At 38.5% G+C, this 26,826-nt stretch overlaps 1 protein-coding gene across 2 annotated transcripts in view; it reads right to left on the bottom strand.

The window, feature by feature from the left end:
• Positions 1-26,826, bottom strand: part of GLRA2 (glycine receptor alpha 2) — a gene marked incomplete at both ends in the record, with an annotated part of 121,329 nt that overhangs the window by 61,796 nt on the left and 32,707 nt on the right. For both annotated transcript variants that reach the window (XM_082277533.1, XM_082277532.1), the window contains 3 exons: positions 10,743-10,957; positions 13,201-13,338; positions 14,282-14,364. In XM_082277533.1, coding sequence (XP_082133659.1) covers positions 10,743-10,957; positions 13,201-13,338; positions 14,282-14,364 — 436 coding nt within the window. The remainder of the gene's footprint in view (positions 1-10,742; positions 10,958-13,200; positions 13,339-14,281; positions 14,365-26,826) is intronic.

Here is a 26,826-nt window from a genome sequence, read left to right as displayed (position 1 = left end):
ATTTCAGAAATGTCTTCTAAATTAGAATTAAAAAAAGAAAATGTAAAAAAGTCACAAATCACAAATTTGGGGTTTTTAAATAATGTCAATTGAATAATTTCTATAACTCCCATTTTCATGTCAAACTTTTCAGATATTTTAGACTGATTAACTTTTGATTTCCAGGTATCAAGGCATTTCAATAATAATAATAATAATAATAATAATAATAATAATAAAGATATTTTGGAGAAATCAGACAGTGGTGGCTGAAAGTCAACAGAAATTATTTAGGAAATTTTTCCAACAAATGAAAACATTATTCTAAAGTAGCCTTTTCATAGCTTCCACAAAGAGACATGTTTTTTACAAAAAGCAGCTCCTCAGAGAAAATGCCTGACCCCACATAAAGTGTGTGTCACTGCTGGAGCACAGATCTAATACAATGTGTACTACACAAAGAGGAGATAGGAAGAACTATTTATTTGATTTTAGCTATAAACTCCAGAATTCGTTTTTAGCTGAAGATAGCATATCTGAAAATTCATTTTCATTCTCTCTTCAGGGTGATCTTCACTTGCCTTTTAGAAGAGCATCTCAAAAGAGTATAAATTGAAAAACAAAATAATCACAATGAGAACAGCTAGCAGTGCCAAGGATTTATTTTAAAAGTCTCTTCCACAGATGGCAGACAGAAGAGCTGGGTAAGATGATTTTGAACTCTGCTGTGGTCAACAGCTGCTATTGAAAACACCTAGCTTTAACTAAGAGGGAAGTACATCTGGAGGAAGTCAGCCTAATCACAGAAATCATGAATGAAACTAGTCAGATGAACTGCCATGAAGTACAGTGCCCATATTCAGGCAATCCACAGCCTTTAATTAGATATGCCTTTCAGTTTGGGAAAAGCTTTTACTGAAACCTCATTAATGTAAGAAGCTAATCAACTCTTATAACTGCACTCACCAAGAGAATTTTATCTTTAAACAATTCACCCTGAAATCATCTGCCAAGCTACAGGTCTTTCCTGGAAGGATGTGTAGTACACACATTTTTAACTCGCTGTGAAACATCTGTCTCCTGTTCCAGCCAATGAAGACTGCTCCAGTCTGTTCCAGCTGTGTGCTTCACACATAACACTTCCAGCATGAGCAATGCAGAGTTCATCCTGATTCTAACAGGGCATTGGAAAATTTTTAGGGAAAAAATTCTCATTTCTTGTTTATCAAAAATCCCCAAGCATACCCAGTTAAAATCAACACTACACCATTACTAAAACATGACAAATGAACCAACTTCAGAGGGAATAATTAACCAATTAATAGAATAACTATGTGTTTTTCTTCCCACTCACTAGATGGGGCAGATAAAGAAAATAAGACACCGAAAAAAAGACCACACTGCTTCCTAGAGTGGTATTTTAGCCTTTTTGAGATACATAAAAACAATGTTGGGGTGGATTTTTTTCATATCCAGGCATACATATATGCATAACTGAGTTTTTCTGTCCTATTTTTGTAGCATAACTCTGCCATCCTTGACTTTGGGGAGCCCTGGTAAAAATAAGGGCAGCAGTAAAGCCTGAGCATCTGAATGCTTTAAGTCACATTATTCCTAGTGACAGGATTTTGTTTTCATTCTGAGCAGATTCTGTTTGTGCTAGAAGGTTCAGGAGACAGCAAAATGCAGCCAACAAACTCATAAAATAGATCCTGTCAGACAACTACAGCTTCCTTAAAAAAGCAAGTGAGTGTCTTGATTGTTTGATTTAGAAAAAGCAACAGAACACAGTGTCTAACTCTAAAGAGCTTTTATTATAATCCTGATATTTGGGCTGCTTCACTTTTTTAATTTTTCATTTTTTCTTTGTCAGTTCTATGGAAAATCAAAGTGTTTTAAAGTCATTTTTTATGAGCAGAGCACACTCAAGCATGACTGGTGTGGTCCAGGAGGGTGGTACTCTCACTGCTGTCACCAATCTATATATGGTTCGCTCAGAAATTAAGTGGCGTTTTCAAGTTGATCATCCTCTAAAAAATGGATGGACATCAACACTTCCTGACCACAGATAAATGTAAAAAGTAGAACTGTTAATCAAATTTTAGTACAAATCAATCAATAAAGTGTTTCAATTGCCATTACACACACAAAGGAAAATGCCCTTGTGCAGAAAAGAGAAAATGCAATAATTTACATCAATGAAGTAATTTAAGGCAATTTTTAGTTTCTCAGTAGACAACCTTATGACAGAAGGGGTTTCTCCAATGAGTGACAAATATTGACATATTGTCCTTATAATTATGTGTTATTATCGATAATTATTTGTAACATAATTGTACTATCTTTTCTATGAATCAGTGAACTGAGCAACATCAGTTATGTGTTCTCCCTTTTTTGTAACTTATATTTTCTGCTGTGACTTAGTCATTACCTTCCTCTCCAGACATACTGAAAGTTCAGGCTCCATTCTCCAGAGCCTTAACCTTTGGCAGAATGAGGGAAGACAGCACACTGTGTCTGTTTCTCACAGGCAGGGCAGCCTAACACCAGATAGAAGCTACTGAGGATCAAAGCTTTTTACTTCATGCTCCTTTCTCTTTGAGACAAGATATCTCAATTAACTCCAAGCTTCTAGGAAGAAGAAACAAGGAGAAAAAGGCACTATTTTATCAGGGTTTAAAACTTTAATACAAGGGTTTGTGAACAATGACACATTCTAGAATGCATGACCATGACTTAAAATCTAAAAATATATTTTCTTGCCAATCCTTAGTTCAGAATTGTTTAATTTCCAAAGCTGATTTTACTTCAGCAAAGATTATTGTGCCACACTATTAGTGAATTAAAGTTGTAGTTTTGTCACAACACAGATATTATATGTAAAAACAAGACACACTGACTCATTGAGTTCCTGCAGAAGTTTGTTTGATGTATCCATTAAAAAAATAAATTGTCTCTGTTTTCCTTGTAGGGAAGAGGGAGAGGAGAAGAAGGAGTTAATACTTTTAGGTATCAATATCAACAAGCAATCCTTTCTTCCCATGAAAATGTTTCCCAAAGGAAAAAAAAAAAGACCTGTCATTCAAGTAACAGAATTCAAATAGCTCCCTTGTCACTCAAAAACAACTTTTGGGAGTAAGATGTCAATGGCCCAGCTGCTTCAGCAGCCACATGCAGTGAGCACTGATATTCAGACTGAAAGGCAGCAGCCTTGAGGTAAACTGCAAATGAAAGTGGTTTTTCCAGACTCCAGGGGGTCCCATCAACATTATTTCAAATGAAATATTAACAGAAGATATTCATAAGTAATAGTTCTAGGTGATCTAATAGAGTAAAGTCTTGCAATTACTTGAACCAGATGAGCCACAATGCAGTACGTCATTGCTTCAGAGAGGGTTTGCAGTGCTTATGTCTGTGAAAGAGCAGCACAAGGCACTCCTCAGAGAGACACTAAAAGCCACCAGAAAGTCCTGAATGGTGTGACAATGAAGCTGAAGAGCTCCAGTATCGTGCCAGGGTTATGAAACAATCAGCAGACTGGTGTGCACAATAACTTCAACTCTTCTCTGATGCTTGAAATAGACTCTGCTGAATGCCAGTCCCCCCAGATGAATGCATTATAAAACCTGCTAAGGAAGTGCCAGGAGTACTCAAACTACATCCCAGAGGTATTCAGACACATCTTATAGGATATTTTTAGTTGTCACACATGACAGCAACTACTGCTTTTGTTGTACAGTAAATAGCACTGTCTTCACTATACAGAAAAGTAAACTTTAAAGCTTAGATGAGTGCAGTGGAAAAGGTGACAGATTTACTCAGTCCTTCATTTTTCACTTTCACAGAGTAGAATCTGGTATAGATCCTAATGTATTGGTATTAATCAGACAACATACCAGTCAGTATCTCAGCAGTCAGCTCTGCACAGAATGAAGGACAGAGAGAACCACTAGAACCCACACATAACCACTGTAAGACCCAAAGATTGTCCAGGGCACCACATATCTGTGGCCATACTAAAGAGAACAATTTCTAGCATTAGATTTAGGTGCTGTGCTTAACTTTTACATCCTTCTTCCTTCTGCTTTTCTCACAAGTAGCCTGGATCCTGCTGGGTTTTGTCTTCTTACCTATGCAGAACACTGAAGACTTCAGTTTCATAGAATTGGAAATAGTTGTGGAATGGAAGGAAAAGAATTCTTCCTATTATGGATGCATGATCACAGCACATATAACTGTGCCAAAGCTCATCCAACATCATTTTAATTGAGATTTCTGCTCACAGTGAAGTTGTAACTGCAGAGGCTGGCTCTGTAAGTATCTACCTAGATCTCAAAGGCGCAAAATTTGCAAGAAAATAAAGTGTCTTTTACAAGACCAGCTGCTGTAACTGGGAGAAGTAGAGAAGTTTCTGGGCACCACACATTCTTTTAATCGGGGCTGAGGACATATTTTCAAGCTGGTACTAAGATGGCCACAGTGCTATTAATATTTGAAGTGACTGGGAAGTTCTCCCTGGTACACCACGTATCATCTGATGCACATCCCACATCTCCCACTGCCATTCAAAAAATTTCCTGCCCTCAAGAACAAACACTTTAATATCCTGTCTCAAAACCACTATTGAGAAAACATACTTAAAGGGAGAAGACATAAGAATAAAGAAATGGAATATGAAAAATTGTAGAGCAGAACCAGAAAACGCCTTTTCTGAACTATGAGCAGGTGCTTATAAACTACTTGTCAGGAATTTTTTTACAGTATTTTGTAGGACTGTTTATTTACACAAAAAGGTTTATATTTAGTCCCAATCAGTTTGTAGCCATTTAATTGTTTGGAACTGTTTTGTTGAAAATTAGGTTCAGTCTATATGATTTCCTTTGTCATACAGAGTAGAACAGATTTCTGTATCCAGATTCAAATACTGTGTGGAATACACCAATGGATATTGAAAATATTGTCTCAATACAAAAATTAGTTGTATCTCACCTTTGTCAAGCCCCCCCTCAGACCCCCCCCCCCCCCAAAAAAAAAAAAAATAGTTAAAGCAGGTTTCAGGATCTTTTAGTATTAGTAACAGAAGGAATATATGTTGTATGTTAAAACTACTATGTGAACAGAAAAGTTATATAAGAATGCTGGAAATGAACACAAGTGAGTCCTAAAACATTTCTGTGTAGGCACATAACTGAAGAGTAGCTCCTCATGGCTACCTGACAATGCAGCCTGACTTCTCAAGAGCTTGGACAGGATACCCTCTTTCACTCTTAGAAAACCGACAACCAATAAAATAATTCTTTTAAAATCAACTCAAGGGTCCTGAACAAATTTTTTTAAAGTGGAAATTTGTTTGCAGTACCACTATCAGGATACATAAATATGTGATGTAGAGCAGACACATTAAAGTATCAAGGTTTAGGACCATTAGGTCTCCAACAGGAATTTGTAAATAGCTAATAAAAATAAGGTTGTCCTAATTACTTAAGCAGTGTGTAAAATGCTCAGACACCCACATAATCCAAGTGTCAATTAACAAATCTCATTATTGCCAAATTAGTTCTATATTTCCTCTTCAGATCCTGAGACTAGATTAAAAGTAATTTGTCAAAAAAACTGCTTCCATTCCAAATTACTTCATTATTGCTTTTTTACCATAATGCCGCACCAAAATGTATCATCTCTGTGCTTTGCTAATAAAAGAGTAAGCAATCACCTTCAGTGCTCTACTTCCTATGGAAACAAATGAACACAGAACAAAATCATCACTGATAACAGCATCTATTGCTTTGTCTTTATTGGTATTGCTCCTTGTTAATTCTTTTTTTTTTTTTTTTCCTTTTATTATGGTATCATTTTAACCTTAATTTAAAAGAAAAAACCCAAAAGTGCCATATTCTTGTATCTTCTTTACTTGATAGATTCTGGCATCCAAAATAAAGGAGAGACTGGCCTGCCAGAAACCCAAGAATCTTTAAAAGTCTCCAAATATGCTGGGGATAGTGGATGAAACATAAAAATAGTCATTTCCTGCCAAAGGCGATAGACTTCATTGGTTTTGGTTTTTCAAGTCTCTGCACCTTTGCTTTTATTGCATTGGTAATGTATGTAGTGATTTAAAGTAAAATGAAGTGAATGAAAGGATTCCCAGAAGTTTTGGTGAGCTTTGAATGAGACTTTCTGCACAGTTTACTCCCTGGGGACAGAAAATGCATTCATTAAGCACTGTGCATTAAAGTAACACAATACGAATGCTATGCAACTGTGTAAAATACAGTTGCTATCACTTGACTTAAAATATCCTGAAATGTTTTGCTTTATGGCATTAAAAGGAATTCATTTCCTTGGACTGTTGTTGCTAAGGTTTGGTTTATGTAAGTGTTTTAAGAAAAAAGCAATCTGAAAAATACACAAATAGAACAGCAGAGAACTCATTATTCTTTCAAATGCCTCTTTTGAAAATCCTTTCAAACATTTTATTCTTTTGATTCAACAGAAGGAGAGCCATTTACAAGTAAAAAGAATAGCAAGAAAATGGTGCTTCAATGCTCTGAAGAAAATAATTGTTTTGCAACACTTCTTAACAATTCTGTGCTACTGGACCTTGAATTATCCCCCTTACTCCCCCAGCTTATACACATCTGGGCCTGTAAGTAAAGACATATGTCTAGGTGTCCCTTGTGGTGCCCAGACAATCCTCAGTCCATACTTTGCTGGATTCATAGAGTCCTTTGGGTCTGTGGGTCTGATACTTCCAGAGGACAAGCATGTGCTGAGCCCTGCATGGATGTACAGCAGCTCACATCAGATTCTTAACTGGTGTTCCCTGGAGTTTCTCTGCAGAGGTGAAGTCCAGCACAGCCTAGGTGCAAGGGCTGTCCCTGGCTCATGCACAGGACTCACACAGAATGCTCAGGGTTTCCCAGGGATTTCACTGTGGATGTGTGGTCACACTGATCACCCAGCTGGCGCCCAGGATTTCTGCTCAGCTGGCTGATCTGCAAGAGCCACAGGTGCAGCTGGGTGCACAAACATTACCCAGATGGAGCTTCTAAGTGGAAAGTGATGGTGTGACCAGAGGAATTCAGACATAAGAGCATCAGATGGAGGTAAGACTTATACACATAAACATGTGGGAAGAGGAACTGATCATAATAATCCTGATATTTTGGATCACCACTCCTAGGCATCCCAGTGATGGATTAGTCAAACTGGAAGGAGGGTATTCCATCCCAGCTTTCTGGATGAGTTCTTTACCACCCCCTAACACAGCCAACAAGGGCAATTCTGGTTACAGGACCCCTCACAACTCTTCTGTAACAAACACAAAATAATTTCATCACTTTAAAAGAGATTGGCTCCATGGTGAATATTTCTCTGCAGACACTCCCTACACAGAAAAATCATTATTTCATGGAATCATGGTGCATTATTGCTCAGTTTATGCTAGAACTGTGGAGGAAGAGAACCTTTCTGCTTTCTGAAACAGGCACTGCAGGTCACCCTTCGCAGAACAGTAGCTTTGCTGTGATGTAATCTGTCTCATAGTCTACTCTTGCCTTTGGTAAGAAAGAAATTGACTTTGCAGAAGAATAAGGGGAAAAAAATCATATTGATTTCTTTATTACTATGTTTCCGATATTGGAATTTCACCCTATATTCTTAGACAGAATTAAAAAATACTCCAAATACAGTAATTCCACAGAAATACTACAAAATTTACCAAAGAGATATATTTCGTTTAGAAGAGTGCATTCTAGATACTTCTCTTATATGAAGCAAATATGAGCTTCAGATTGAATTAATTTCATTGTTTCATTTCCTTTTATTTTCTTTTCTTTCCAGCAATCTCAATCTTATGTCTACTTTTCAACAGCTGAGTGCCTAATGTCTGTGTTGTCATGACCTACTATTATGAAATCCACCTATGGAAATGAATGTTAGTAATTAATATGAAAAAGAGCAATTTTAAGCAAACAGAACATTGGTGTGTTATCTTATACCAGGGCTGAGAACAATATGTAGGTAATTACTTCTAAACAGTAACACTTTAGTCATTTAGATAGTAGCTTGGAAACAGACAAAAAAACCTAAGGAATCTTATCACAATTCCTCTTTGCCTTTCTCTAGGTAAAGGAATTATTCCTGTTAAATTTGGCAATTTTTGATACGTTGTTGTTTTTTGTGATAAAGCTCTATTAAAATAGAGAAGAATGGAAAGAAACTCTTGGCATGAAACCAGGTAAATTAAAGTTAAATTGCATAAATCTATATCAATAAGAACAGGACATAAAGAAGGATGGGGAAATTATAGCTCTTGTATTCAATCCTACGCTGCTTTCACAAAGCAAAGTTGCATGTTTTTCTTCAGTATTCTTGCAAAAATAATCGTCCTGAAAGATCTTATTCTGTTAGACATTCATGCTTGGAGCAACTTTTAAATGGATGTTTTATGGGCAGCCTAACTTCCTCTGTCTTGGCAATATGTAGACAGGGCTTAGAAAACCATTATTTTTAAACAGGGATTTTGAGACTTCAGATCTGACATTGATTTGATTCAATTCTCTTCATATTTTTATTCCTAAGTGCATTTCAGCTGGACATATTTTATTAATAAATACAATTTTGATATTAAGTTACAGATGGGGTTTTAAAATAGCTAAGTGCCTGCAACAGCAATAGCAAGGAAACCTTGCTTCTATGTATAAGGAATCAGGTACTGGTGATTCTGAACCTGAATAGTGCCCATGTTTCCCCAAGCATCTGAGTCATCCAGGGTGGGAGTCAGCTGGCTGGAATGCTGGCATTTACTTCAAACCACATTTTTAAGTCAACTGATGCACCTTCAAAAGTCCCCACAAGGATTAACTAACATAGATCAAATCTATAAAATAGAGCTCAGCTGAATTACACAGAGAAAATGCAACAGCTAGGTGCAGCCTAAGTGTGCCAGGCTTTCTGGTGAGATACTTTTCTTAGTGCCTATCTTCTGGCAATGGAACACAGCATAGCAGGAGAAGATGGAGTATGGGCAGAGCACCACCGTTCCCTGACAGCCGCTAAGATAAATGTATTTAATCCTGAGGCTGAAGAAGAACCTCTCCAATAATCAACATATCACAGTCAACATATTTTGAATCTTCCCATTTCTTCCACTCAGCAAATACTTTTCTACTCAAACACAACAGCATGCAAAAGGGAAAACATTTCAGCTGGATCAAAGGCCTGTGATGAAAACACTTTCTAAAGTGTTTGGGGTGTGCTGACACTGCAGAGCCTCTTGGCAGGGTTTGTTTGCCCAGTAGGAAATGTGGGTGGAAATCTCCACTACAGTGATTGTATTATCTATACTTCTCAAGCCAGATAATTTGTAAGAAACTTAGAATATATCACATGGCTTCATGTTGTGCCATCTAGACACAGTCTTAGGCGAGTCCAAACTTGCTATTTAAAGAGCCTGTATGCTTCTTGCCAAGATAATCTTCTCAGACTTTCTTTTCAGAATGTTCACTAGCAATATCAGCTGCACTGTGAACAAATGTTTAATACATTTTCCATTTGAAATTCTGAGTTAATATATGAGAGGCTTTCAGTTTGCATGGAAAATTATGCATATGTCCAAGTGAATAAGTGAAGCTAAACCAAATGTTGTACTCACCAGATTTTTAAGTGATACTTTTTCATTACTAACAAAGGAGTAACACAATCTGAGCACTTTCTGGAGCTGCCCTATATTTTTGAAGTTGCCCTCCACTTGAACAACTTGCATATTTGGAATGAGACTAAATGTGATACAGAGGGTGAAGCACCACAATATACAGCATGCTTTCTTGGAATGGATCATGATCTACACAAACACTCAAAATTTGTGTTCTTCACTGTTACTACGATCCCTGTCCCTGTGATGCTGGACTGCTAGAAAAGGACTCCTCATATATCTCAGAACTCCTTACACTATTGTAAACTTACCTACCTCTGAGCTCCCTTCCAGAAAAGTGTATAAAACCTGAGCTTGCACATTAAATTCTACTGGGAATGCTGTTATCAGAAGCATTTGAGCTGTGCCTATGCTGAAAAGAGCTGTCAGCCTGACTAAACAGAGAATTCAGTCTGTAATCTGTAAACCCCTCTACAACATCTGGCCAGGATTAAAAAGACCACAATATTGGAAAGAGAGGATATATTTGTGCATAGACAGGATGAAGGTCTTCAGATGACACTTGAATGAGTATATGGACAAATTCAGCTGTGAAACAAAGACATCAACAGTTCCACACTGAAAAGGTTCTCCAGAGAAATCTTTTAGGTGTATATCTGTTACATACATGTATTATATATATATATATATATATATTTGGGTGGCTTATTTATATATTCATTGGACTAAGTGCCATATCTATAAACATCAAGATATATGAGAGTCTAACAGTCCAGAAAGGATCAGACAGTGTTTTTAAAGTCCCCAATCTAAAATAAATCCAGTCAGGTTTCAGAAAATCTGGTTTCTAAACACTCAAAACTGAGTGTCAAAAGTAGTAGAAACTTATTAAAAATTCATACTGCTGCACCATTCAGCCATCCACCAAAACAGCAGCAACATTCCTTAATCCAAAGGCAAGGATATTGCAAGTTTAACATCACACTGTTACCACTTTCTCACATACCCTTATCAGATGCATAGTTACACAGACCTTTCTGAAATTTTAAAGAGTAGCACAAACATTTCTTATTAAAAACAAATTCACGGTACAAAATTATTTCCTTACTTTTGGGAGGGAAGCTCTCGATCCTGAGCTTTGCGTGGTCATTGTCAAAACTGTAGTGATACCCAGTGCAACTCTGGCTGGAGCAGCATCCATATTGATCCAGAAAGAAACCCAGGATAAAATGACAATCAGCAGGCTAGGAATGTACATCTGGATTAAATAGTATCCCATCTGACGCTCCAAATGAAACTTGACTTCAATGCATGTAAACTTTCCTAGAACATGAAATTACTTTCATAAATGTTTTTGCACATTTTTATCTTGTTTTCTGAATATAAGTTAGATGTGTAGCCTGTTTCCTAACCTAATACTGTAAGCAGATCCTGATACACAAACACTAGTCAGCCACTTGTTGCATGCTAGCTTGGGGGAAGCATGAGACCACTGAAGCAGACTGTGCCCAGTTCTTCATATTAACTGAGAAAATGAATACTAGCACAATTGTTTCACCTCCAGAAAATATAACGTGATGTTTTCTTTCTCAAAATTCAATGAGCTTTTACTTTAGTCAAATATAATGTTAAGTATTAAAAGGGAACAGCATTTTGGTCATTTAGTGACATCAGATTAAGCAATCATATTTGAACAGACAAATTGTAAACTACCACTCTTGCAGTCCCATGGTAGGTCACACTCCTCCTCATTCTGCTCATGTCATTTACCTGTGTCTGTGGATTATGTCTCACAGCAGAATCAACTCAAAGTCTACTTCGAATTTTGCTGAAAGTCTGACTCCAGGAAACCTAAACCAATTTCTCGTGAGAGGTGAGTGATTCTTCAAACAACTGATAGTGGTTGCACAGCAGTCCTGGAGGACTGAAGTTTCGATTGCCCGACAGTGGAACTAGTTGTGCAGCAGGAGATGCAGAGTCCTGAGCTGCAACAGCTCGTCAGCTGTAAATGCAATCGCTCTGTGCTGCTCTCAAAATTACTCTGGGTTAGGCACTGTGAGTGCTTTGGCTCCAGGCAGACTACAGGAAAGCCTCTCATTCCTGAAGTGCCATGCCAATGGTTTCAAAGGATCCCTTTTGTGTTAGTTTGGAAAATGCATGAAGACACATTGCTCCTCATTCACCCTTTCAGGGGATATTAGATGGTTTGCTCCTTTTGGTGATGTTCCTGTACTTTTCTGGTGGACTACAGTGCTGAATGGTGGGTGCAAGAGCTAGCGCAAAGGGGAGTGCAGAGGCTGTTTGACAAAGAAAGGAGTGGAGACTGAATAATATCTTCTGACAGCACAGAAGTTCTAAAATGAGTGAGCTGTGACTCAAAAGGCAGATGCTGAGACCTAGGCAGTGGCTGTTGCTGACCAGTCTGCCCATACAGAAGGGGACTGGAAAGGGGTGTGGTGGCCACGTGTGGCAGCAATGGCATGAGTAGCCCAACCTGTCAGAGGCTCTCCAGACTTTTGTGGCACAGCCTGGACAGTCAGTTTAGGAGAAGGCCGAGCTATAAGTTTTATCCACATTTTAATTTCACACCAAACCTGAAGGAGCAAACTACAGAGAAGACAGTAGTGCCAATCACAAAGTTTTCCATCCTTGGTACTTTGGGCTCCAAAATGAGAAGCTGAATTTATAAAAATTCAAACCAATAATTCTCTTTTCATAGAAATAAATGTGACTTTATTTCTGGCAGAGGCAGAACCTCTCACATTGTATTATTTCATAGAGTGAAAGAAATGTATTTGATGCTACCAGATCAGCTCTTATGCTGCAATGATGAAAAAGCTATTTTAGATGAGAGGGATTATATTTAATCCCAGAAACCACCCAGAAAACTGTTCTCTAAATGCTGTCCCTATTAAATAAACTCCAAGCAGCTAAATCAAAATTTTAACAGAGTTTCCTCTTCTCTGTAAAGCTAAAGATAGAAAAACACAGCATTATAAACTTCTAAACAGCAAATGAAAGAAAAATTTTAGAGTATTAAACAAACATTTAATTTCCCAACATTCCACGTCTGTACATTATTCAGATCAGCAATGAAAACAGTGTCTTTTCACATGCTACATCTCATAAATTAGGCTACACATAAAAGCTGGTGAAAATTTGGTATTTTCCCTCACTAGCAATTTGATATGCTGGAGAAATAAACCAGGTTCAGAAAAATCAGTACTTTAAAAGTGATGAATCAATATTTAATAAAATAGTTAGTTTGTTAAAAAAAAGTTTCATTTTAAGGATAGCAAAACAATTAGATTTTTTATCAATGTTTAATATTTGAGATACTTTAATGATTTTACGTATATTAGAATACCTTAATGAAATTAAACAAAATCTGGAAATTAAATCTTTCAAAAAAAGAGACAATTTCTGTATTTTCAGATTTAAAAATAAGTGTGACTGAAACAAATTTTAATTTCAATTTTTTTTTCATTTTACCTATCTTTTCCCATTACAAATTCACAATAGATACCACTGGAACAATTGATAGAAAAAAATAGAATAATGCTCACCAGTGTTGTAATGTTTTGTGCAATAACCAAGTTCTTTATCTTCTTTCAAAATAAACTGTGGCAAGGTTAAACCCTCTGCAACTTGCACAGGTCCATCACTTAGCCATTCAAATATCAGATCATTCATGGTGTAGCCAACTGCAATAAAGAAATCAAAGTTTATTAGATGGCAGCTGACCAGAAAACACCAAATGTTCTTATGTCTGAGAAGCATCTTTTATTGCAATACGTTATCTCAGTTATATTTTCAAGGTGTTCAATTAACAACAGCACAGTTCCTCTTAGTTGTTGGTTGCTATAACTACACTATTGCTCTATTAAAAGCAAGAAGTAAACACTATTATATTCTGAAGCACTGCCCTGGTTTGCCACTAAAAAATGATTTTGCTGGCCCAAACCAGTCTAAGATTCTGTGGGCACAAGGGCAGGTGGCAGCCCACAGTTCATAGCCATACAGCTAAATACTTTCTCCCCTAAATAAAAAAAACCCAGGGTGGACTGGTACCTACTGAATATTGGGAATGATCACTGGCACCTGCCATTGTCTGAGCCACTCCTGGGTTTGCCTGATTGTTACCTGGTCAGGTTGAAGCAGTGCTGTGGTGGGTGCTGGCAGCCACACAGTATGGAGGGTGTGTGCTGCTTCCCCAGTCCATGCCTTGCCTGTGTTTAGCACACCAGCTTAAGAATCACTATTAGGACCTCAGCTTCATCAGGTATTTTGCCTCCATTTTCCAAAAGTGAGCCTGATTCAATCAGGCATAGCGAATCCCTGGCTATGTAATAACTGTTCACACTTTCCTGAGACTTAATCATTTCTCCCACACAGCATTGCTGTATCCACCCCTGGAAGTGATGCAACTGTGATGAGTAAGGTGATGTGACCCAGGAGGGAGAAAGATAAGGGAGCAGGAACAGCACAGGTACAGGCAACCCTCACGTTACGGTGATAAACATAACTCCCTTACAAAATAGGAATACTGAGTCTCACCACATAAATGTGATAATGTAGATACTATCCAATCACTGAATGTTAGGGTAAAAATTTGTTATTTGATAGATAAAGCAGTTGGGCACTCACAGCTCTCTAGCTGCATTGTACATGTCTGCACATCCATAGGAAAATTCTTCAAGTCCATTGGACAGGACAAGGTTAAAGTAAGCCTAAAATTAGATGGGAAAAAAATACGTTAGACATCTACAGGTTTTATCTAAAGCCTCATACTTAAGAGTTTAAAGGATCAAGACCAAATCTTAACACCTCAAAGGCTGGACTTGTCCCCCCTTTGAGCTCTTCAGCACGTGAGAGCCGTGGAGACAAAGTGTGTGAGCAAACCGGGCACTCTGAGCCTGCGCAGGCTGAGCAGAACAGAGGCAGAGCAGACAACATGGGGATAGCAAGGCATGCTCTCCACTAATGCGCCACTGAATGTTTTATGTACAATACTGAACCAAATCATCCAAAAGCTGAAATGCCTGGTCAAGGAACACATTTTATTTTGGAAAAGCAAAAAAAGGGAAACAACAACCATGGGGGTTTTTGTACAGAGTGCACAATGAGTCCCATTTCCAAGCCTTCATTCTTACTGCTTAGCCACTAAAAGAAGGCAAAAACCATTATGCAGTAAAAGCTGGAATCACATTGCATTAAAGGAGTACAGATAGAAGAAAGTAAGCCTAAAGGAACATAATCATACAAAATATATTTGTCTTTTAATTTTTCAGTTGTTATTGTCCCAGATAAAGCCTAACGTTACTTAAATGGGAATACTTTTAATGTTTCTTTTTTTCCTTTTCTTTTTAGTTCATTTTACCTTCTAACATTTGATTGAAATCTATTTCAAGACAGTTTCTTCTCTTTCTTGTCTTTTTTTTGTGTGAGGAGAAGAAACCATTTTTAGCTAACCAAGGTATTGGAATGGCCTAGTTATAAACAACTAGCTTTGGGAAAGAGTATAAGTGTTAGGATTTTGTTTTAAATCATATTTTAAAAGTACTTTTTTATTTCTGATTACATTCAGCACAAAAAAACACTTTGAAACAAAGAAAGCAAAAAAATTCCCCTCTGTACCCTTTTTTTATGAAGGGCAATAACAAGATTGCCTGATTTGAAGGGACACTGAAACATTAACACAGTATAATGACAGTAATTTTTTAATTATGTCAGTGAACCTACAGGTCAGCTTTTTAAAAGTATAACCTTGAAACCATGTTGTCCCACAGTCATATGTGATTTCTACAGAGAAATACTTGACTAAGTTCTGTCTCCCACGGTGATTTTGTGGTTCCTACAACATACAACTGATTCAAGGTCTTTGAGTCTATTTCTTCACCATGTGAAGTTTTGGGGACCACCTGGCTGGAGCTTCTAGCTGTAAAATCACTGTGACAAAAAGATGATATTTAGCTACCTGAGATCAAAATTGTCTCAGCCAGATCTAAGATCACATTCAACATCACTGTTGTTGCCTACATGGGGGTTACCTCGAAAAAGTCACACTATTTTCATCTTGATATAGTCTTCAGCAAACAAGATTATAGTATCAGGAAATTAGAGATCACTTTTATGTGGCAGTGAGATGAAGAAAAGTCCTCAGTACTCTTCTCAACATCACCATAGGAAGTAAACTCACATTTAACCTTTGGGACCAAATAGCAGAAACACTCAAAAAGTAAAATTGTCATCTAGAGAAAAAAGGTTTATCTAATAGATATATGTGTCATTGAAAATCTGTCCTTTCCTCATTTAAATATTTCAAATCCTTGCAAATGTTAACTAGTCCCATTTTTACTAGGTAATTTCCTGCACTAAAGATTGAGCTAATTAAGTTGCTAATCCCCAGCATTAACAAAACAGTGCCTCTGCCTCTTTCCTGAAACATTGCTATATCAAATTCCCTTCTTTTCAGTCATCTTCTAAATATGGCTTAGACATTTTAAGTTATTTTCAAACATGCCTTTATGCAAATGCAGCCTTTGCAAATACATCATTTGTTTCCATTCATTTAAGTAGGCAAGGGCTATCCACCCCTTGGATTTTACTGACTGTCAGGTGTGGACTGCACACTGATTTTGTTTCCTTTCTCCTTCATCCCTTTCTACACCCCAAAAATTCAAGTAATCTAGGGGTTTGACTACATACATGTTCAGGAAGGTCTCTTGTTATTTTAATATCAAATTTATGAGAAAGTAAATACACCCAGTTGCAGCTTTCAAGATTCACAAAGAAAAAATAATCTATCTCCATTGATATAAGACAGATATATCAATTTTTTTTCCCTGGAGGTGAGAGGAGAAAATTGTGTAGGCTCATTTTGTACGTCCACACAAAGCCTAGTGTCCTACTTTCTCTTCCTAATAATTGTTGTCTTTCATAAAGACTAAATTATTCTCTTCTCCCCTTGAAAAATGAAAAATAGTTTTTATTCACTGTGTTGATGAGACCAGCTCAAGACATCATGCCCTTATAGTTCTACCTCTACCACTTACTCACCTCAGCACAGTAGCCATTCATAATTAGTATCTTTGCCTCTAATCCCTTTTACCAGCCGTAATGCAAGTGTTGAAACACTTGAACAAAGGGTTATAGCCTTGTATCATCCACAGATCCACTGATTTCCAGTAAGATTACTACATGCTAAATTTTCAGCAGCTGGAATTTGAAATAGATCCACTGAAGCCCATGGTGATGGGTCAATTTATACCAGTTGACTCTTTTTCAGCAAAACTATGAGCCTGCAAATGTTTCCAAACCCTGGTGCCACATCGCTATTTATGTATCTACATTAATAAGGACACAGGGTCATAAAAACAAAGTCTTGGGTAGATAAAGATACCCACACTGCTGATAATAACAGTGTCATCGACAAAAAATATTTCAGCAAAAAGAATGTCTCACATGCGGCAAATTCAAGAAGGGCCCCTGGAGGTTTGGAGCAAAGAGCAAATTTAATGAGGAATTACACAGACGAACACTTTAATCGTTAATAAAACAGAACAAACCACTATAGAACAATTATTTTCTTTTTCAGGCACCCCGCCACCAAGGCCTTTGAGATGCATAAACAACAGATTGGTGGTGAAGAACCATAAACACTGATGGGAAGTGCTTTATGAAATGAGAAGAAGCTGACCAGGGACTCGATTCTGCCTTCAGTTACCTGAGCACCCTCCGCCTCACGCCAGCCAGACCCAGGTGGCACAGCTGGCTCAGGGAAAGCTCTGGGGCTGGGCACGTTATGTTTTCCAGCTGAGCAGAGATGGCTCATGACGGAGGAGAGAGTCACGTCTCCAGTGCCTCAGCACACCAGGCACAGTGCCAGGGACAGCACACTGCCTCAGAGAAGAGGCAAAGCTGCTCTCTTCTTTCCCTCCCTGCTCTCTCACCCAACCCACAGCCAAGGAAGAATCAAGCCCTGGAATAATGCAAATAAGAGTATGAACAGAACAGAATCAGAGCCAGAAAACAAAAAATGAACAATTAGCTGTCACTGTGACAAAAATAATAAATAAATAAATCAGTAATATTACTGAGTAACACTGTAGCACAGACAGGGCTGTAATCCAAGTACTCCAGGGCAGCATCGTCTGTAATATGTTTTGGACTCTCTTCCTGAGGATTCCCTCATACACTAGGCAGGTCCTTCTGAGCAGCATCTGCTGACACGTTAAATGCCTTCAAGGTGCAGCAGGCACTGTTGGGATTTCTTCACTCAGCATTTCATTCAAATTCCCCTCTTTCATCCCCTGGTTTCACTATAAAGTCCTGAGATATCACTAAGACCTGGGTTGTGGGCCTGTCTCTCTTCCCACCCCTGCTCAAAATTCTTAATTTCTGGTCACTCCAGGGACCCACTTATAGCATCACTCAGAGGGCTGCATTCCCCAATTTCTGCAGGCAGGAAGGCACAGTCCTCCAGCCTGTGGCCTCCTTTGTCACAGAAGTCAGAATAAGGTATCTCATGGGAAAAAATAAATAGCCTGACTACTTAATCAGAAACCCTCATGCTTGTTATCTTTCACACCTGAACATGTTTTGCAATGCCAGTGTTTTCTCCTGTGTAAGCAGCCATGGCCCCAGATGGGCCAGCAGCAGAACTTAGCACAGGCACTGCTGCTGCCCTGAATGCAGCTGCTGCACCCAGCCATCATCCTCCAAGGAAAAGGCAGTGGAGGGGTGACACACCTGTGCAGCCAAGGGGCTCAGAGGTATTTATGTGTGTGTAACCAAATCCTGAGCTCAGTAGTGGGACCAAGATACTGTTTCCTGTTTGTCCTTCAACTACTCCTGCCTTTATCCTGTTCTTTCTCCAGCCTGGAGGCATTTTCCTCATGTCCTCCTATGCCTGCCCATCTACCCAGTCCCTGTCTCCCAGGGACACCTACAAGACACAGAGCCCACACATTTTCCTTTGCCTCCTGGTCTGTCCTCACTCTCTTTCCCCCTCCTTTTCCTGTTGACCAATTCCTGTCAAAAGCCACTCCCACCTGCTTTCAGGGTATAAAGTCTTGAGGTCAGTCAGCATTTGACCACTGACCCCCAAAGCAGCACCATCAGTAGAGGGTAAGGATCTTGATTAAAAAAAAAAAAAATTAAAAAGGAAAAGAAAGAAATTCAATAGGAATAAAATGTTTGTAAATAGATTATTCTCAAGATGATTTCCAATCTCATTCTTTCTCTAGAGGGTTTTGAATGCTGGGGCTCCCAGACATTGCAGCACTTCTATGGTAATCTCACAACATTACAAAACACTTCAGAGTACTACATAGACAGACTGCTTGTGAATGGTCTGCAACCCAAATCTGAAGTAATGAACTGCTGGTATTGTGTTGAACACTTAGGGAACAGGGTTTACACATTACATAATCCAGGAACTTTTTTTAAAATAAATTTAAGACAATATGTAATTTAAACTGAGATTTGACATATTGTCTTGTCTGCAGCAACCACTGAACTGTATTCTAACCCACTCCTTTACAAGCAGCTATCACTCCATAGCCTGATGTGTTGCAAGACACCCAAAACTTCCCTTGATCTCAGTGACATCTCATCCCAGAGGAGGACACTGGTTCCACAAGAGAAAGACCCTGGGGATCATAATACGTGGTATATGATGACAGGGGAGTATTCTTTTCATTAGTTATTCTGCAAGAAGGGTTGGTTATGAGTGGGCTACAGAACAACAGCCTCCTCACAGAGTTTTTTCTAATGATAAATAACTAGGATCAGTCCTGTTATGTATAGAAATACTGTTGGGAATTTAAAAAGTCCTGTAGATAAGGGTAAAAATCCCTTCCATCTGCAAAAGCCCCCATGATTATCTCCTCACTAGCATGAAAAGCAACAAATGCCTCACCATGAGTAGGCATGGTGTCAAAAATAGCATTTTGTTTCTATTCTTATCATTTCATTCTTTCACGCTACGCCCATCTGCACCTCAGCTGCTGGGACAGGAGATTTCACAATCTAGGATTTTATGCTGCAAATACCAGAACATAAATAGCACATGCATGATCACTGGTAGCATTGGCTATGTGCCATTTTTGTCAAAAGATTAATACCTGTGAAAAACCCTCAGTGCTGGATTTAGTGAGACAAGTGGGATTTCTTTTTTCCAGCATTGTTAAATCTAAAGATGCTATTGTAAATTACAAGGTTTCTGGTATTTTTCTTAAAGCTCCAAGCTGACAATAAAGTTAAAGATATTTAAGTGGCAAATTTTTTCTTTGAAAGATTAAACTCCTGATCCTTGTAGCTGCTGAAATAACATTAAAATATTACCTCAGCACAAGCAGACAAAGTTCCCTATTAAACTGGCAGGGGAGATGAAGTTGCACAGCAACCATGACAGCATCGCATGACACAGGAGCAAATGGCATTCAGGCTAGTGACACTGAAACAGGGAGGAGAATCTAAAATCTCTTTCTATTCCTCCCAGTCCCCTCTCTTGGGTGCCTGAAAGAAGGGCACACAGACTGTTCACTTATCAGAAGGCAAAAAAAAGAAAAACAATTCTGTGTCATTCTTCTTTTAAATGTCTTTTCATTTTGTAGTCCATCTCATTATTTTTTCAGGGACCTGACTCATCATTTTGAATGTCAATTCTGGTAATTTTCACAGTCTACAGGCTTTGTCCTGTTAAATGGAACAGTCAAATTGACTGCTTTTTTCCTTATTTTTGAGGAGTCCTGGAATTCCTCTCTAATATTTGTCATGTTCTGCAGCTTCATTTCTCTCAAGTGGGAATGGGCTCAAGTTGAGCTTAGAGGAGATGTGGAACCTTTCTGCTATGGCAAAATGTGAGCTATAGGCTGGAGTTTCACGTACTGCTGCTTCTGAGCATGTTTTCACTCCCTCCAGTGCTTTGCTTTGCTTCATGGGCTGCTTAACAACACAGGAGCTGGCACAGAGCGGGGTGGTGGATTGCTCATTACAGGCATCCCACTTCTCATTGTAATGCAATCACTGTCTGCAGATACACAATGCTGGCACATGAGCTGCCAGCAAATGATTTTCCAATTATTGCTCAAACAAATCTATAAAATTAAATTCAGGTGTGATTGTATGTAACAGTTAAATTCTGTAACCACCTGTTTCCTTTACATGAGGAACAGTATTTCACCTTTTCTTTTTTCTCTGTCATTTTCTATCTTAGTTTTCCTGCAGTGTGTGTTTGGTATGGTGTTGATTTCCTCCTGGCATGATGAGATCTCTGTTCTAAGCCATATACTGCAATCCAATTGGCAAAAGACCTTTATCCCTGGGACCATGTTCTAGGAAAACATGATTTTTGTACAATTTAGGAAGGGTTCCTTCACCTACATCATTTTACACCTAACCTTTAACTGCTCCAGTGCAAGTTCAATGGTTAAATGAAGTGATTGATCACCAGCAGTCGAGGACAGGCATTGCCAGTAGCCATAAGGAGAGAGAGTACACAGACATGTATTGGCTGTGCAACCATCCTGTTCAGGCACAGATATCCATCAGTAGCCACCTGCCAGTACTTTTTGATCCTGCTAGCCAAGACCAACTTCATGTGTACAAATTGGTCTCTAGCAGCATTTCTTACTTTTTTTACTTAGAAAAAAGTCTTCCTTTTTAATTGAGACACAGGAGTTTAGGGCTGTAGAAGTGACATTCCATGCCATCAAATCTGATCGTCTGCTATTAGCTAGAGTCACGTCCTCTCAACCTTTTCAAAAATGATCAAAGTTCATTTCATGGTGTCTAGTGTGTGTGTCCCTGTTTGGGTTGGAATTCAAGGTGTACATGAATTCAAGGTGTTCCAGGAATTCAAGGTGTACATGGCTGTAAACTTTATAACTTCCTCTGTGATCTTACTTATGACCAGTTCAGAGCCATTTTTTCTCCTGGCAGCACTGTCCTTCAGTCTCAGCAGCACCCCTCTTGTGTTTGTATTTACCTCCAGTGCTCTCATGTCTCATCTGGGGATGTGTGTGGCATTAGAGAAAGAAGTGAGGCAGTACATGCTCAGATATAATGCCCATATCTCTGCTTTGCTTTAAATGCCTTATGAAGTAAAAAGCAACTAATTTTGTGCCATTAAAATGTAAATTATCTTTTCTTAAGCAGTATAATCAATAGGGTTTTCACAATAGCTCTGTTAGTTGCATAACAAAGTACCCATATTGGGCTTTATTATTTATTTAGTAGATGTTATTATCTGTTATGCAAAGCAAGTACTTTAGATACAACAGCAAAGTAAGGGTATTGGAAACCTGGGGCTAAATCCTCAGACTGAATTTGTAGATTGGGAGGGAATGACAAAGAAGCTAGTGGGTGATGTAGATAAGAGAGTATTAGGAAACAACCCCAAAGGATGAGAAGAATCTGAGTTAATTTATTTTAAAAGCCCCAAAATGAAGGGGAGTGGGGCTGGAAGGAGAGGCAGGAGTAAGGGCAAAAAGGAAAGAAAAAGGAAGGATGAACAACAGAGAGCTAATGATAATCCAAGGACATTGGGTTCAGGCGTAATGAGAACGGCTGCTTGTCCCACAAAAGACTGCTATTTTTTAGCTTCTGAAACCATTGTTATTATTGTAATCATGCTTATGGGAAGACAAATTTGTCAATTTCACTGGATTCCCATAGCACACAGCCACAATTTGGGAAGTCTCCATGTCCCAGTAACATTGTGCAGCATAATAAATTTTAGTGATTGTAGCTCTATAAGGCCTCAGCCTACAGTACATATTAGCTGCCAAACACCAAAATATTTTAGGTGTTCTCTATTTCAGTTAGCACTTCCATTGATTATCTTCAATGTTTGGTTTGGTTCAAATGTAGAAAATTTACTTTGTATATGAAGACATTTTATGCTTTTGGAAAGCCAGAGCAGTTAGAATGGGGTAGGGTACAGTTTTGCCAATGCAAGAATGAAATAATTTTCAATGAAAATGTCCCTGTGCTTATTGACATTCACTTCCAAACGAAAATTGCCACCTTGTCAATACCAGTGTTATTCTGATAGGACCCGAGGTAATAGATATGTTTGCGTGAGGTGGGAGTTTAATAAGCAAACAGACATGTCAATCATGACAAACATCTCCATGATCCCACCTCTGCCAATCTGTCACATGGAAAGACAATGCTGCTAGTAAAGTCCAAATCCTCTTAAATCCCAACACTAGACTGTAAAATAAAAATGAAGTCATCAAATTAAAGCACAGAATGCACACAGAGCTATAAAGCATAAAATTTTCTACCACTGTGCTAGGCTAGACTGTGCTGTGACATGGATGATTTACATACAATGGGTATAAATGGATCCTTAATACCATTCAGCTGATAAAGTCTGTACCCCAAAATTGTTTTAGGAAACCTACACCTGACTTCACTGTAACATGGCAACATATTCTATAGTAGCCATGCAAAAAATCCAAGACTGTATGTTATTGAAAAGCAATATATTTCAGCAGGAGAGTGAAGTTTGAGCAGTCTGTTGCAGAGGGACCAGCACTGCTACCTATGTATTTCCTTAATCTGCTTTTCTTTCCCATAGGGCAAAGAACACGAGTACAGAGGAGGCTACAAGACACAGAAGTTTCTCTCAAAAAAGCTGGATTAAAAAAGTGCTATGGATTACTTCTGATGATTTATGTGATGGACATGGCAGTCATAACTCCTGATCTAACACCAAGAGGTGTGTGGGGTCATGGGGGTGCAGGAGGGAGTTGACTCAGTGCTCTGTCCCTCAGCACTATGGCCACACTAGGAAGAGATGATTTTGGATGCTCCTGAGTAAGGCAGCTGGCATGGGAGGTGGCGTTGCAAATAGATGTACTGTGTTCACAGATACTTCTCTTGGCTTGCATAAGCAGGTGAGGGCTTTGGGATGTACCAGCTGCCCCTGTCAGCTACTTGTTGTGGAATGGAGGGGCTGGTAACCATTCCCAGAACAACTACACCAACAGAGAAATCCAATAGCTTGAGCCTTCTCTGTTTCCTAGTGCCCTACAGCACAGAAGTAGGCAGTAGTCTAGCAGACACTGCCCTCAGCCACAGTAACATTTACAATTAAAACTAGGTCAATAGTTGAAACCACAATGAACTAATTGTCTACGTAACTAACAATTCTGGCACTGGGAAGACAAAGAAAGACAGAAAAACAGATATTTTGAAAGACTTGAGGAAATTCTTCCTAGGTAGTTAATTGCTCTTGGAACAGGAATAGCAAAAATAGGGGAAGAAATGTAATTTGTGAATTTGCACAGATCTCCTCCCTAGAATTCCAAGTGTCTCTCTTGTCAAATTATGCAACACATTCTAAAATCTTCTCATATTTAAAAAATATGTAGTAATCTGCTTTGTAACTATTTCTGGCTAAATACACTGGCACTAAAATTCAGAGCAAAACTCAACTGAGAGTGTTTTCTGGACTGCAAGTAAAAAAAAAAAAAATATATATATATATACAGTTACAATGCTTTTACCTTCCTGACTAATATATTCTAGATTCAATGCTGTGGATCAATATTACTGTTGAATTATATCACCTTCTGAATCAATCTCATATGGGTGAGATGCACTGAAAATATTAAAAAGAGAAGGAGGCAATTAATGCAGAAAAAAATCCACAAACCTTAAATAAAACCACTTTCTATCACTTTGCTAAAATAAGCTTTTAGGCAGATGCTAATATTCTGAGCTGGCTGGCAGCTTGAAATGAGTTTGTGGGAATCAGGTAGCAAAAATGGGTGACTCAGAGAGAAAATAAAGCCTTTTGTGTGTTTATTTAGCATTTTCCTGATGTCCCAGGTGTCCTCAGGGGGCCAGAGAAGACATGACCCTCGTCCCTGGAACATAAAGCCTGTGCAGTGGGGTGTGCAATGCAAAATGCAGGTGTCATACAGAATGTGAGTGCCTGGAACAGAATTCTTGGTACCATCATGCAGTGCTGCCACACTTTCCAAGTGCAGAACCCCCTCCAAAATCCAATCCATGCAGAAATCAGTCAAGGATTGGGAGCAGATGAGTCACAAGTATCTAGGGGGTGACATTGTGTAGGTTATGATTTGAACTCTTATATTTTTTTTCAGTATACAATATAAACACAAACTAATTTATTGAACACTGCTATTACAAACATTTCCTGTTGGCTGCTCTCTACAGAGTACTTTAAAATAAATGTTATAGCTATTTAACAGTTTTTCAATTGTTATATATGAGTGGAACTGAGACTGAACTTGACTAAAGTGAAGTTGCTTGCTGAATATATCTTCGCTGTAATTTCAGACTTCTCAAAATACATGTGCTTCTAAGAGCTGTTGCTACATCTCCAGTGGCAATAGCATATATTTGCAGTATTAAGTAGTTCTGGCTTCCCTCCACAAGGTTCTAGTTTTCCCTGCAGCACCAAAAGGTTTAGACCAGTTACCCAGCTATAGAGCCTGAGGCTGTATATAGCATGCTATCTGAGATCAGAACAGGTATCATGCAGCATGCAGCAACCATACAAAAATGGGGTTGGATTCCTAAAGTTATGATTCAGAGGGGGGTACATCAACCATCAACAACTTCTTATTTTCTGTAACAACTCCCAGGGAATTAAATGTAGTTGTAGGAATCTGCAAGCATGAGCATCATGATTATTATAAGGCAAACTATGATGGAAATCTACATTATGCCTCTTCTGTGCTGTGTTAGGGTTGTTTCTTTGACAAACTATACAAGAGAAGGATGAAGAGCCTCATGCTTACCACAGGGTGAGGTAATTCCCTTAGCCAAGCACTGCAGTGGAGGTGATACATGGCCCAGACCCTCACTCACTCTTTAGTTTATTTATTTTATTTATTTGAGCACCCATATGCTACACCAAATGTCTCATTTTAATAAAATATGGACCATGAGCTGTTGTTCCAGGTGACCTTCCAAATTCTGTTCAGAAAGGGCAGGTTTGGCCTCTGAGAGCATTTAACAGCACAAGCCAGTTCAGCCCCCTGCATGGTTCATGTTCATGTTTTCAGGGCAGTATATAGGAAGAGGGATACCACTGCCATATAATACACACACCTCACTTCTTGTGCATTAATTACCACAGGCACTTCTAAAATCACTCTATGAAAAGAACGGTTTGTGTTTATGCAAGATTAATTTGATTTTGATTCTGTTACATTTGGAAATACAACAAAACAGCCTACCTGCTATATCCCAGAGGCATTTTTGAAGTGCTTTAAACAATTAAAGCACTTTAAATGCTAAATGTTAAATATCACAACAACAGGCAAAGTGCTATTGGTGCAGTAGTGAACATTCACAAGGTACTGAATCTAATCACTAAAATATTGTTTGTTTCTGCGTAGCACAACTACAAGTGGCTGACATCAAACAGAAGTATCTAGCCCAGTATCTAGAAAATAAGGACAATATTTTCTAATTGCTCCTGATTTCAAGTTTCTGTACTCTGTAAAGTTTTCTTCACTGTAAAGTGTTAAAAATTTGTATGCCATGTTAGAGGTGCTAGGTAAGCCTCTGTTACTGCTGCACAATACAAACGAGAAGCAATGAACTTTGCTTAGTGCTCTCTTGCAATACTGCTTACTCTGCTTCAAATTAATTTGCATTTAGGTGTGGGAATTTTACAAATGTGATATGGCAGCTCAAAATATCACTTTTGCCACATGAGCAAATGTCAGGAAAACTACCCATCTGCATTCAGAGCAGCACCCAACTGCACTGTTTCCTCCAATAAGATGGTGTCTGACGTCATTCAAACAAACAGATGCATTCATTTCTTTCAGGGTGAAACTGGAAATATTTGTAAGTGACAGCATATTAACACTCTGCTAGTGCTGGTACCATCCTTGTATTCTATTATTTCTCTCAGACTGTTCAGGTACAGCAATTTGAAACCCTCCTCAGTAACCCAGCTTCATCTGTCGAAATCTTACTTAGCAAGGAATTTCCACAAGAATTATGTAAGTGGATGAAGTTTCATGCTAATATTTTTTTATTTAATATCCTAAAGAACACAGCTATCCCAAGCCTGGGTCAACAGTAATTCCTTAATGAAAATGCAGTCAAAACCAGAATGCCCCATTAGAAATAACTGCCTGCTAAACTAATCTGCTTTACAGATGAGCAAAGTCACTAAACAACCTGTT

Source organism: Coloeus monedula (genome assembly GCF_965178545.1).
Source record: "Coloeus monedula genome assembly, chromosome: 3".
NCBI classification, from domain to species: domain Eukaryota; kingdom Metazoa; phylum Chordata; class Aves; order Passeriformes; family Corvidae; genus Coloeus; species Coloeus monedula.
The sequence above is the reverse complement of the archived record's forward strand: the minus strand, read 5'-3'. Positions and strand labels throughout refer to the sequence as shown.